This window comes from Aspergillus puulaauensis, chromosome 1 (genome assembly GCF_016861865.1).
Source record: "Aspergillus puulaauensis MK2 DNA, chromosome 1, nearly complete sequence".
NCBI classification, from domain to species: Eukaryota; Fungi; Ascomycota; class Eurotiomycetes; order Eurotiales; family Aspergillaceae; genus Aspergillus; species Aspergillus puulaauensis.
The window spans coordinates 3,497,942-3,509,831 of NC_054857.1; the positions used below are offsets into that span (position 1 = coordinate 3,497,942).

The window sequence follows — 11,890 nt, forward strand, 5'->3', positions numbered from 1 at the left end:
TGGAAGTGATTGCTGGCGGTTCCTTTGTTGATGGGGCTGCACTCGGATTGGCTGGGTAAATGGCGACTTGGCTGTCTCTGTTACGATATACAGTCTTTTGGTCAATATCTCCTATACAGTTGACGATGGGATGAAGATCACTTGTATGTAACGTTAGATGCACATAGATTCAACTAAACTACGGTGGTGCGAGGTATACTGAAAAATTGCATACATACGCCACCAATGCCGGAAAAGTATCCATTATTTCACATGAATCACGACTCGTCCCCTCCTATGCAAACAAGAGTCGCCTTGAGTTCGCTGACAATCCTCTCCTCCAACTGATTTTCCGCCCCAGATGTTGCATTCACCGGCTTCTGGCGCGCCAGTTCAGCCTCCTTATCGTTCGTCGCGACAATCCGTGTCCGGAGATTGGGGCGCCGTTCGATTAATTCCTCAATGTCTTCTTTGACTTGTGCTTTATCCCAGTTCAGTTCCTGGATTGCTTGCGCATCGACGCCAATGCTGGACCCTGCTTCGCGGAGACGGCCCAGAATATACGAAATAAGAGCGAGAGAGTAGGCTTCCGAGGCCATGCTCAAGCTAATTCGGTGCGCTGCTACCGCCGACGATGAGATTGTGGTGCGTGCAGAGGCAAACGACCCCGCCGCCCGTGTGAGCTGTCCTTCAAACTGGTTCAGGAAGGCGGCGACTTCGGGTGCCGTGCGGATGACGTGGTAAAGAAGATTCAGACACAAAGGGAGGATGCCGCCGGTCCAGATAGAGTATATTCTCGGAACGGGGTCAAATGGACCGAATCCTTTGGGCTGTCGAAGAGCATTTGTTAAGCGGGAAGTGGAGAGTTGAGCTAGCACAACCTCCACGGCGAGGTGCTCTGCCAACATGGGTATGGTGGATAATTTGGCGAGGAAGGAGATACTGAGCTCTCCATAGACGGGGTCACCTGCAACGGCCAGCTGATCTGCCCACGAGAATAATGATGTGGCGTGCCGTACTGTGTCGTTGTCGGCGATGTAGTATACAATGTGCTCGTATAGGCGATCGACGTTCTTAACCTGTAGCGAGCTTTGCAGGATTGCAGTTATAACGGCAAAGTCTTTCGGAAGGCACTTTTCTGGTTGATCATGAAGGTAAGAAGTTAGCGACCTGAACCCTTGTGCCACCACGACCTTCACTATCTCAGCGACGATTCCCAGATCCGAGGATAACTCTGCTTTCTTGCTTAGGGCTTCCGGTGCTGCTCTCGACTTGCCGTCAAGGTGAAACTGTAGGGCCAGGAAAAGCGCGTTTAGAAGCGACCGGTAGTATTCAGAATCGTCATTGATTAATGCGTCTTCATATGTGGGTCGACGACTTCTTAATGATTCCCAGACCACCTGAAGGAGGCTGAAAAATTCAGCACCCTTCGCTTGTTTCTCCACGAGGCGCTGTAGTAGATTTTGGGCAAAATCAACCCTAGTTTGTTGTATCCTTTCAAAAATGGCCTCTTGTGGGACTCCGTTGGTGTTGGTTTCCAGGCAGCTCTTGACGACGGCAGCCATCGACTTCTGGATTTCATGTTCTGAGATGAAGTCTGCACAGTGTTCAACTGCGAAAAACTTCCAACTGTGGAGGAGGTTCTGCAGATGGGGAGCTGTTAGCCATCTCATTTAGTTACTGCGGGGCGGCTAAAACATACCACTTGCGCTTCAATGAGAGAGAGGTTGAGGTTGGCGCGCTCAAATTCTTCGGAAAATCCCTGATTTTTTGACCCTTTCCACGCAAAATCATAAGAAAGGAGCTTTTTACCCAGGCGGATATCGTAGTAATATTCTCGCCCTAAACTGCGGGGCCGTAGCGATGTCCTCTTAAAGTCGTCAAGTTTGCATCCTGGGTATCTGTTCTCAAAATTCCTCTTGAGATTGGCGTGTAAGGACGCATTATACCCAGAGACTTCAACAGCGTCCTTTGCGTACCAGGATACGAGTGGAAACAAGGTTTTATAGAAATTCCGGTCCTGTGCTTCTTTGGCGGAGTGTAGATAGACAGCACAAAGGTCGGCAACAACAGCCGCGATTTGGGTGGCGAAAATTTGTTCAACACTAGGAAGAGACGATATATCCAGCTTAGACACATAATTCACGAGACTAGGGAAGAATTTGGCATGCTTCCTTAGTTCTGGAGTTGCCCATGGCCAGTGCTCCTGAGCGTTGGAAACGAAGTCGAGAAGTGCCAGAGCTACCTGGGCCGGAATCTGCTCTATCTCCGAAATTTGGTCGAGTGCCATTTGTAAGAAGGGGGTGCCCCTCATTGCGGAGTTATTTTGAGCATCTGTTTTCTTTAGTGATTGGCGGGGAGAAGAGCCTGTAAGGATATAGACTGCAAGCCACTGTTGCCGTTTGCTGATCAGAGTCGACAGTAAACGCCATACAGATAACTGTAGGGTCGGGTCACTAAGAGGCTTATCGAATCGGGACAAAACATCAAGGAAAAGACAGGAGGTATCGGCCCCCAAGTGCCCGACTAAAGACGGTGGCTCGTTACTGGAGTCTAATGCAGCGCTAGTGACCAACGTGTTCAATAGTGAAAGGGTGGGAAGTTGATAAGGGCCATGGAGCGCATATAGCTTCACAAGGACTGGCGTGGCTTTGAAAAGCTGATCCTCTAGCAACGATGGTGACTGATCGATGAGCTGAGCTGCCTGCAGCAGTCTTGCTGAGAGTTCCAACGTTGAGACAACTTGTTTCTCTAGCAATGTCAAGAAACGAAGATATAATGTGGGAGGGGTTTGAAGCCCGTCAATTATTAGCCGGAGAATAGGGTTGAAGGGCAAATCTGCTGCAGAGGTTGGTCGGAGGACGTCTAAGATGTATGTGGCCGAAGATGAAAAGACGCCTGTGATTTTTGAATCCAATCTGTTGTTGGCAGCATGGTTTGTACCAAACGCATAATGGAGAATTCTTTCCAGCGTTTTCGCAATTGCGGTGTTCATCTCAAACTTCCGCTCGGGGGAATTGAACCTCCAATTACCGTTACTGCTAAACACCTCGACCATTGTTCGAACAAAGTTTAGCAATATGGCTCTCATGATATGTGATGGCACCCCGGAAGTCCAGTCTGACACGACACCTGGTTTGCCAGTGGGACATCGCCTTAAAACAGCACGAGACATTGCATCATCAACAACGGCTTGGAATAGACGCACAGAGGCCATTAGGAATGGGTATTCTCCCGACGTTACCTCTGTAGCGGATATAATCGCAGTCATCATACCGCCTTTGCCATCTGCCCCAAGTAGACAGCTCCGAGAGAGCAGAGGCCATACCCTGCTTGGTAGAACTGCGATAAGGGCACGGACAAAGTGCAGGCAAGCTATTGTCGAGTCAACCACGCCTTCCGAACCAGTCCTAGCGCCGACGTTTTGTAAGTTGCGCTCAAATATGTCAAACACAAGAGAAACGATGTCGCTTTGGCGAGAGAGACCATCGCTAGCCATTTCCAAAATACTCTTTGCAGCAGAGCCATCATTGTTGAGTGCCTGGTTATTCGTTGTTGCGAGGATAAGATCTGTAAACAACCATATGGTTTCCGCAACACAGTCATCCCCAAAGCCTTCCGAGAACCCGCCATTTTCGTTCCATTCCTCGAGCCAGCTTCCTAGGTAGCTTAAGCAGGAATAGCGATGTTGCCACATCACAACTGCAGGTCTGGACTCGGAAACTACCTGGCCTACTGTTGATGAAGGAAGTTCTGATGAGCCGGTGACAATGAGAGCATTGCTGGCTATTTGCTGGTTTTGGGATAGCCTCCGCAGATTGGACTCAATCATGGGAAGTGGCTCAAGGAGGCTCACAAAATTGGCGTCTTCATCCTCCCGAATGGTTTCATAGCCTTGGAAATGGTCTGGAACAATCTGCGTGAATGACTCCATGTTTTCCAACTCGCTTAAAATCTGAGGAAAGCCTTCCTCATTAACCAGTTCGGGGCTGAGGAGAGCACGGCATAGCTTCAAAAACGGTACCGTCTCATATGGAAAGCGCGAGCGCGCTACTAGGAAGATGTTGCTCATGAGGCGCTCGTCCTTCATGAAAATCACCCGTGGATCGCTGGGCGAGCCTGGCGACATGGCCAGAGGCCAAGATGAGTCTGCGGCTGGCCCATTGAGGATACCCAGGACAGACTCCACGATTTCCGGAGAATAATCCATGAAAATTATCATAGATCGAACGAGATCTAGCAGCGCGGTGCGTGTCCATTGGTTCGTCACAATGTCATCGACAGCCGATGTCGACCCAATCTTTTGTGGCAGGGAGACAATGGTGTCGAACACAATATTTTTGATTGCATCTGAGGTGAGAAGGGTGACCGAATCATCGATAGTATACCGTGGGGTGCGAGCAACTTCGAGTAGTTCTTCGTAAAGTGAAATTTCAGTGGCACGACCACTGTGTGAGTGCGGCGTATTTGATTGGAAAGAATCCACGGCGCTGTGAAACTGTTCCATTTCTCGGGTCTCTTTATCATTGAGAGCTAGCTCCCCCATTGTATGCAAAACCATACCCCATGAAAATGCAGCCGGACTCGCAGTCTTTGACTCAAGTCCCACGGTGGTGAATATTTCGTTGATCTGACCGATGTCGTCTTTTGATAGGAAGTAAGGTGGTTTAGTGGACGCATCTTGGCCCTCACCCTTTTCGATAATGGCAGGGATCGAGAGAGGGAGTTTTAAAAATGTCAGGGTGATCAGACACACAAAGCCCTGTAGCGGTAGAAGTAGTTCAATAGGGTTTTCACAGGGCTTTCTAGAGTCAGCATACTCCGCAAGGAGCGGATAAGGGTAATACGCACAGCTTGAAGGGATTCGAGGAAGGCATAGTCAGCCATTAGACGGAGCCAAGACATTAACAAGTCCGCAGGAGGGATTTCCGTGGAAGTCTGAAGCTGCATAAACAAGCCCTGGAGTATATGTAATACTTCTTCCACAAGGGTTGTCCTCCATGAGTTCTCAATATCCTCGCTGCTCTCGGCAGCACCCAGCCAACCGCCAGCACCTTCGAGGGCTGAAAGGCGTGCCTTCACAGCTTTGATGGACTCTCCAGCGAAGCTGTACCAAGTTCTCCCCCTGACTTTGTCGCTGAATATGGATGCACCTAATTTCCCTAAGCCAGTGGGGCTTCCTGATTGTTGTTGAGGTGCGCTATCCAGATGGTCGCTATCCAAAAACAACGCGAGAAGCTTGCGGGCTGTCTTGATGGCATGGCATCTTTCCGACAGATAAAGCTCTTGGAGACGTAGACGCCTGTTTTTCTCGGCGACAAATTCGGCGGCGTTGTTTCCTTCGCCTGGTCTCGTGCTGAAAATCTCAGCGAAACTGGGTCCTGCGAGTGACACGCGGAAAGTATCGACCCCGGCCGCCCCCTTCAAGCTGATGGTTTCTTCGTCAGAAAATTGGCCCAAAAGGCGCGTAGAGGGTCGTGTTTGCCATTCCAAGACTGCGATCCGAAGCGCATTGACCTCATCGATCCCAGCTTTTCCACTCAGCCAAAGAGCATCCGCTTTGATTTCTTTCAAATCGTACGAAGCCTGCGCATTTGTCTCCGCATGTATTGCTGCAGTTTTTGTATCGAAATCCGATTTCGTCTTAGCAGACCGTGAAGGAAAGACCGTATCGCGATTTAGAAGGAGTTGAATGCTATCTGGGTGCGACAAAAACGAGTCAAGAACTTGAGTATCGTCGGGGAAGCTATCCGGATCACAGGTGTAGAGGAAAGCTCTCTTCCAGGATCTGAGAGAAGGGAAAAGTCAGCAGTTATGGATTGAGATTGAACCGAACGAGCTCGTACAAAAGCTGAACGTCCCCGGAAAAGCACTTGTCCAGGGACGGGAAATAGGCTTCCGGGACGGGAGCCATTGGCGACACAGCTATATCATTATAGTTGGAAAAATTGATAGAATGAAACGATGCAGCTCGGGAAATTCCCGTATGTTAGGAACCGCGACACAGAGCGAAAGCGCTTTAAACTGGAGCTGGACCAGAAGCTGATGCCGAAGGAGCACTTTTTGGGTTGGCTTGAGGTCAACAATGAATGCCTATCCGGGTTTAGTGTCTAGGCGGTGAGCACAAATTTTGTGCCGTTTGACGAAATGATCACTTTAGGAAATCGATCGGATGATCTCTCCAGCACTAGTGGCGGCGCGCAGGAAGTGACTCAAGGACAACATCAGAGCAGTTGTTACACAGACGGTGTGTTGTCAAGCGAGGTGAGTGAGCAGGTCATCACCTCCATCACTCCTTTTTGAAACCGAAAGTTAACTTCACTCACACTATTATCCGCAAAGACCATAGCAATGGCAGACTCCGCGCTTGTCGACCACTCCCCCCACCATCCCACCAAGGCTGCACGACTCGAGACCGCTTCGAATGTCATTCTCATTGACAACTACGATTCTTTCACCTGGAACGTTTACCAATACTTGGTTCTAGAGGGTGCGACAGTGACGGTCTTTCGCAACGATGAGGTTTCACTTGACCAGTTGATTGCCAAAAAGCCTACCCAGCTGGTGGTTAGCCCTGGCCCGGGCCACCCGGAGAGGGACGCCGGTATTAGCAACGCTGCGATCCAGCACTTTGGCGGAAAGATACCTATTTTTGGAGTATGCATGGGACAACAATGTATCATACACTCGTTCGGAGGTAAAGTCGACGTTACCGGGGAGATTCTGCACGGCAAGACATCTGCCTTAAAACACGACGGAAAAGGTGCCTATGAAGGTCTCCCTTCTTCGGTTGTCATTACCAGATATCACTCCTTGGCAGGCACACACTCCACTGTACCTGGGTGCTTGGAAGTGAGTTCCTTTGCCGAATTGGGTGAGGATGCCAACAAGACTGTCATCATGGGCGTGCGACACAAACAGTTTGCGGTGGAAGGCGTCCAATTTCACCCCGAGAGTATATTGACAGAGCATGGCCAAACTATGTTTAGGAACTTCCTTAAGTTAACCGCTGGGACCTGGGAGGGCAATGGTAAGGACGTTTCTCAGGGGAGCAATTTCGCCGCCGCGGCCCCGCCCCCGAAGACGGATAAGAAAGTGTCAATCTTGGAGAAGATATACGACCACCGAAAAGCAGCTGTTGCTATTCAGAAGACCGTTCCGTCTCAGCGACCTTCAGACCTTCAGGCGGCCTACGATCTCAATGTTGCTCCACCGCAGATCTCGTTTCCTGACCGACTTCGACAATCCGCATATCCTTTGTCTTTGATGGCAGAAATCAAGCGCGCTTCTCCGTCGAAGGGCATGATAGCAGAGTATGCATGCGCTCCTGCGCAAGCTCGACAATATGCCAAGGCTGGGGCTAGTGTCATCTCAGTGCTCACTGAGCCTGAATGGTTCAAGGGGAGTATCGATGACCTACGTGCTGTGCGTGCAAGTCTGGAAGGATTGACCCACAGGCCTGCTATTCTGCGAAAGGAATTTGTTTTTGATGAATACCAGATCTTGGAAGCTCGCTTGGCTGGTGCAGATACTGTACTACTCATCGTGAAGATGCTTGACACCGACCTATTGACAAGACTATATCGCTACTCCCAAAGCCTCGGAATGGAACCCCTTGTCGAGGTTAATACGCCAGAAGAAATGAAGATAGCAGTTGATCTTGGTTCCCAGGTCATTGGCGTCAACAACAGGGACTTAACAAGCTTTGAGGTTGATCTTGGAACCACCAGCCGGCTCATGGACCAGGTACCTGAGAGCACTATTGTCTGCGCACTTAGCGGTATCTCCGGACCGAGAGACGTGGAAGCCTATAAAAAGGATGGCGTGAAAGCCATCCTTGTTGGTGAGGCTCTTATGCGTGCATCGGACACTGCCGCATTTGTGGCCGAGCTTCTGGGAGGTAACTCGAAGAAGCCCTCTCTACAATCCCAAAATTCTCCGCTAGTCAAAATCTGTGGCACAAGGACCGAAGATGGTGCTCGCACCGCTATTGAAGCGGGCGCAGACCTGGTGGGCATCATTCTCGTCCAGGGCCGAAAACGCACCGTGCCCGATGATATTGCTTTGCGAATTTCGAGGGTGGTGAATTCGACCCCACGGCCCACTCCCTACTTAAACGATGTGCCGCAAGGCGAAACCGACTCAACTTCTGTTGACTATTTCGATCACTCTGCTCACACTTTACGACACCCGACTCGTGCTTTGCTAGTGGGCGTCTTTCTCAACCAGCCATTATCATATGTTTTGGCTCAACAGCAAAAGCTGGGGCTTGACATCGTACAGCTGCACGGCTCTGAGCCACTCGAATGGTCTAGGTTGATCCCAGTTCCCGTCATTCGCAAGTTCGGCCTTGACGATTTCGGAATCGCTCGGAGAGCATACCACACGTTGCCGTTGCTTGATTCTGGAGCAGGAGGCTCTGGGGAAATCTTAGATCAATCCCGCGTTAAACAGATCCTAGAATCTGATGACGGATTGCGGGTTATTTTAGCAGGTGGCTTAGATCCAAATAATGTTACTGACATCATCCAACAGCTCAGCGAGTTAAGGCATAAGGTGGTTGGCGTGGATGTCAGCTCAGGTGTCGAGTCAAATGGCGCTCAGGACCTGGACAAAATCCGCGCCTTTGTCCAAGCAGTGAAAGGTCTTTCGCAGTGATATATAGACCTTGCTCATATCCAACAAATAAAATATTTCGGGTACTCTTTTAGCTCATATTCAACTTGCCTTGCTATATAATCTTGGACCTTCAATCAAGAAATTAGTATTCACTCTTCCGATATCTCAATAGTTTTCTTACCTGTCAGCTACCTCTCATGTGTTGTTATCTAGAACCGGGGATTCTAAGATTTACTTGAACTTCGTATCAAACCCTGGCTAACCTCGAAACTACTTCAGGTCCTTAACTTTACTTACCTGCTACACGCCTCCATATTCAATTTCCTCTCTAGAGTACAACCGCAATGGGTAAAACTTTCAAAAAAGTTCACGCCTGCTCTGTTGGAGACTTTGGGAGCAACACCAAAAAGATCCCACAATGGATCACTGCTAATGGGGGAACATACTACAAAGATGTCACTAAGGACGTCACTCATCTCGTCACTACGAGAGAGGCCTTCAAGCAGAAGGGCCCTGCTAGTATGAAATATTTCCACTGAAAACCTAGCCACTCGTGGATGGACACCAACTGACCATATTTTTACTGTAGTTACTGAAGCAAAGAAGCTGAAGACCGTCAATATTGTCTCGTACGATTGGTTGGCTGAGTCGCTGCTCTCCGAACACCGTAGACCTCGGTTGGTCAGGGAGTATCTATGGACTAATATCCTTAAAAATGAGAAGAAGAAAACACAGAAAAGAAAGGATACGCCGAAAAATATCCAAAGAGAAGAGCCTGTGGAACAGACCCTGACAGATGGAGAAGAGACATTGGGAAGCTACGCAGGCGGAAACCCAGGCCAGAAAACGGGAGGCCCGAAAGCGAAGTGTACGAAGACCAGAGTGAAGTCTATTAAGAAAAAGAGAAAGAGAAGAAGCCCAGGTAAGCTCCTGGCCTTATCCATCCCCAACTGTGCTCAGCTGTTTGATGCCAAGCTTCCCCCAGCCATCCCTCAATGTGGATATTGCTGGCTGTCAGTTGTTTTATGCTAACTAGATGCAAGCCAAATCAACAGACCCATTTGATACTAAGCTGCGCACCCCTAAAGCTCAAACTATAGCAGGTACGTCAGGTTCTAAACGGGAAAGTGGACTCGGGCTGAGTTGGATATATCTATAGCAAATCACCGTCTTTACGAAGCAGAAGGCGTGACATATAGTGCGACACTGGTCCGACCTTCAAACACGGCCGGTAATACCAGAGAGACTATCCAGCTAAAGGTTTGCCAGTTCAATGCCCTACGGTTAGCATCAACATAAACAACTAATGTGGTTAACACAGGTTTTTGAGACCATCAAAGTTCCTCACACCTACGCTACGCACATCAAGTTCACCCGACGAGGATTATCGAAGACGCATTTATTGGCTCCACTTGACAGCAACCTCGATACCGCGCTGGCGGCGTTTGAAGGCTTTTTCAAGGCTCAAACAGGAAAGGAATGGGATGATAGGTTGGACGGGATGCTCCCTTCTCCAAAGAAAGACAAAGATGGAAACACGCAACCGCCACATAAGGGTTGGTTTTGGTTTGACACTGGTCCTGCGGAATCGTCATTGGCAAGTCTGTTCCATGATGGAAAGATATAACTTGGATGGTATGTCATCATTGCATTCTGCGGGATATCGAATATCCTTGCATGATGCCCCAACCAATTAAACTGGCACTGATTTACGCGGGGTATATATCATTCGTTGGACTCCTTACTCGGAGGGTCATACTTTCCTACACGTCGCGGTCAGTTTTACGGGATTGACGAAACATACCGTGACATGTTAGTTGAATTCTTAACTATGTTTCAGGTTTATATATTTTTTATGGGGAGAATATTATAAACCTTGAAATTCTTCTCTTCCAGATGGGTATACAATAGTAACCAGGACTTGCTTATGTACTCCCTAACACCAAATGCGCCAGCCGATTTTTTTTATCACAAGTTTCAGGCAAGGTCTCTTTCCACAAAGCATGCAACAAACCACCTAGAGGTATTCCTTCTTCTTGGCGGTCCTTGTGTATTGCGTGAGTGCCCACTCGACATCGCCACTCGAGCCTTTCTCAAGCGAACCTCCTCTAATCTCAAATAATCTCATTGTCATCCGTGGCCCGACTTCTGCCAGTTCAACATCCTTATATCCGGTCTTGACGAAAACATGGTGTCGGACTTCGATGTTATCCTCCTTATTCACAAAGCTGACTACACGATTTCCGACTTTTCCAGCCTCCCGCGGAGGGAACATATGTTTCAAAACCTGCACCACTCGCTCACCCAACTTCGTCTTGAACCCCTCAAAGACTAGATGAGGGTAGCTTTCCGATACAGTTCCACGAGCGGAGTTGGGGATATCAGCGCGGAGAACGACGTTATGCAGAGAAAAGCTAGCGGTGGGACCGTGGGGAAGATGTGAGATCGTCATAGCTGTAGGGGTACCACGGTGCTCGTGTAGAAGGATCATGTCGGTGAGGCCTGAGGAATTTGCGCTCGTCACTAGATCGGGAAGAACCAAATTTCCACGGTTCAAACGGATAGAAGTTGGAAGGAGAAGACGGATTTCTTTGGCGAACGTTCCTAGACGCACCGAAGGAGACCGAGAAGTCGTGACAATTGGCCGGGGATCGACGATTCCAGAAGTGAGGGCATACTCATCATCCAAGTCGAGAAGGTCGGACTCTTTATTCTTTTTGTCTGCAGTTGGTAGTGATTCATCGAATTTAAAGTCTTCGCGAAGACTTTTATCATTTGCGATAGAGGGGTCGAGCTGTTTCCCGGTCGCTAGCGATTCCTTGAGTTGCGCTCGTTTTTCGGCGATAGAGGCATCGCGGAGCTGCAGAGCTCTCCGATAGAGGTAGTCTCGACGTTCACGGGCTTGACGGCGCTGGAAATTTCAAAAAAGAATCAGTCAGCTTTTACCCTTATTAATTCCTGTAGAAAGTAGGCAGCAACATACCAGCATTTTGTTTATGTGAGTGGATGTGAGGGAACTTGAGATTTACTAGAGGCGGGCAACTTTTTTTTTGCATGCTGCAGTTTAGGTCCGGAACGCCACCCGGAGTGTGGGATCTGGCGGCGACCAGCCTGATAAAGCCGCAAAGCACCCTCACACAAGGCAGAGAGTGCATTCACTTATCCTGTCACCCAGGATAGCCCATCTCTCTTTTATTCGAGCTCGAGTGCTTTGGGGGGTTGGGAAAAGTCTCGGATTGACTCAGGTAATCAATCTCTTGCACCTATTGCTGTGAATTGCATGCTAAGATGT

General features: G+C 49.1%; 4 protein-coding genes across 4 annotated transcripts; 2 read left to right on the forward strand and 2 right to left on the reverse strand.

Moving 5' to 3' along the window:
* Window positions 1-257: 257 nt before the first annotated feature.
* Window positions 258-5,893, reverse strand: APUU_11377A (nucleoporin; the record flags this gene model as incomplete). Its single annotated transcript, XM_041697460.1, has 4 exons — window positions 258-1,622; window positions 1,682-4,780; window positions 4,831-5,767; window positions 5,826-5,893. The coding sequence occupies 4 exons, from the start codon at window positions 5,891-5,893 to the stop codon at window positions 258-260; spliced, it is 5,469 nt and encodes a 1,822-aa protein (XP_041550743.1).
* Window positions 5,894-6,330: 437 nt separating this feature from the next.
* TRP1 (bifunctional anthranilate synthase/indole-3-glycerol-phosphate synthase) lies at window positions 6,331-8,637 on the forward strand (the record flags this gene model as incomplete). The annotated part of the gene is made up of 1 exon (XM_041697461.1): window positions 6,331-8,637. One exon carries the CDS (start codon window positions 6,331-6,333, stop codon window positions 8,635-8,637), a length of 2,307 nt encoding a protein of 768 aa, XP_041550744.1.
* Window positions 8,638-8,942: 305 nt separating this feature from the next.
* APUU_11379S (BRCT domain protein) lies at window positions 8,943-10,225 on the forward strand (the record flags this gene model as incomplete). The annotated part of the gene is made up of 5 exons (XM_041697462.1): window positions 8,943-9,117; window positions 9,188-9,520; window positions 9,642-9,701; window positions 9,758-9,858; window positions 9,920-10,225. 5 exons carry the CDS (start codon window positions 8,943-8,945, stop codon window positions 10,223-10,225), a joined length of 975 nt encoding a protein of 324 aa, XP_041550745.1.
* Window positions 10,226-10,615: 390 nt separating this feature from the next.
* IMP4 (snoRNA-binding rRNA-processing protein IMP4) lies at window positions 10,616-11,587 on the reverse strand (the record flags this gene model as incomplete). Its single annotated transcript, XM_041697464.1, has 2 exons — window positions 10,616-11,509; window positions 11,582-11,587. The coding sequence occupies 2 exons, from the start codon at window positions 11,585-11,587 to the stop codon at window positions 10,616-10,618; spliced, it is 900 nt and encodes a 299-aa protein (XP_041550746.1).
* Window positions 11,588-11,890: the final 303 nt, after the last annotated feature.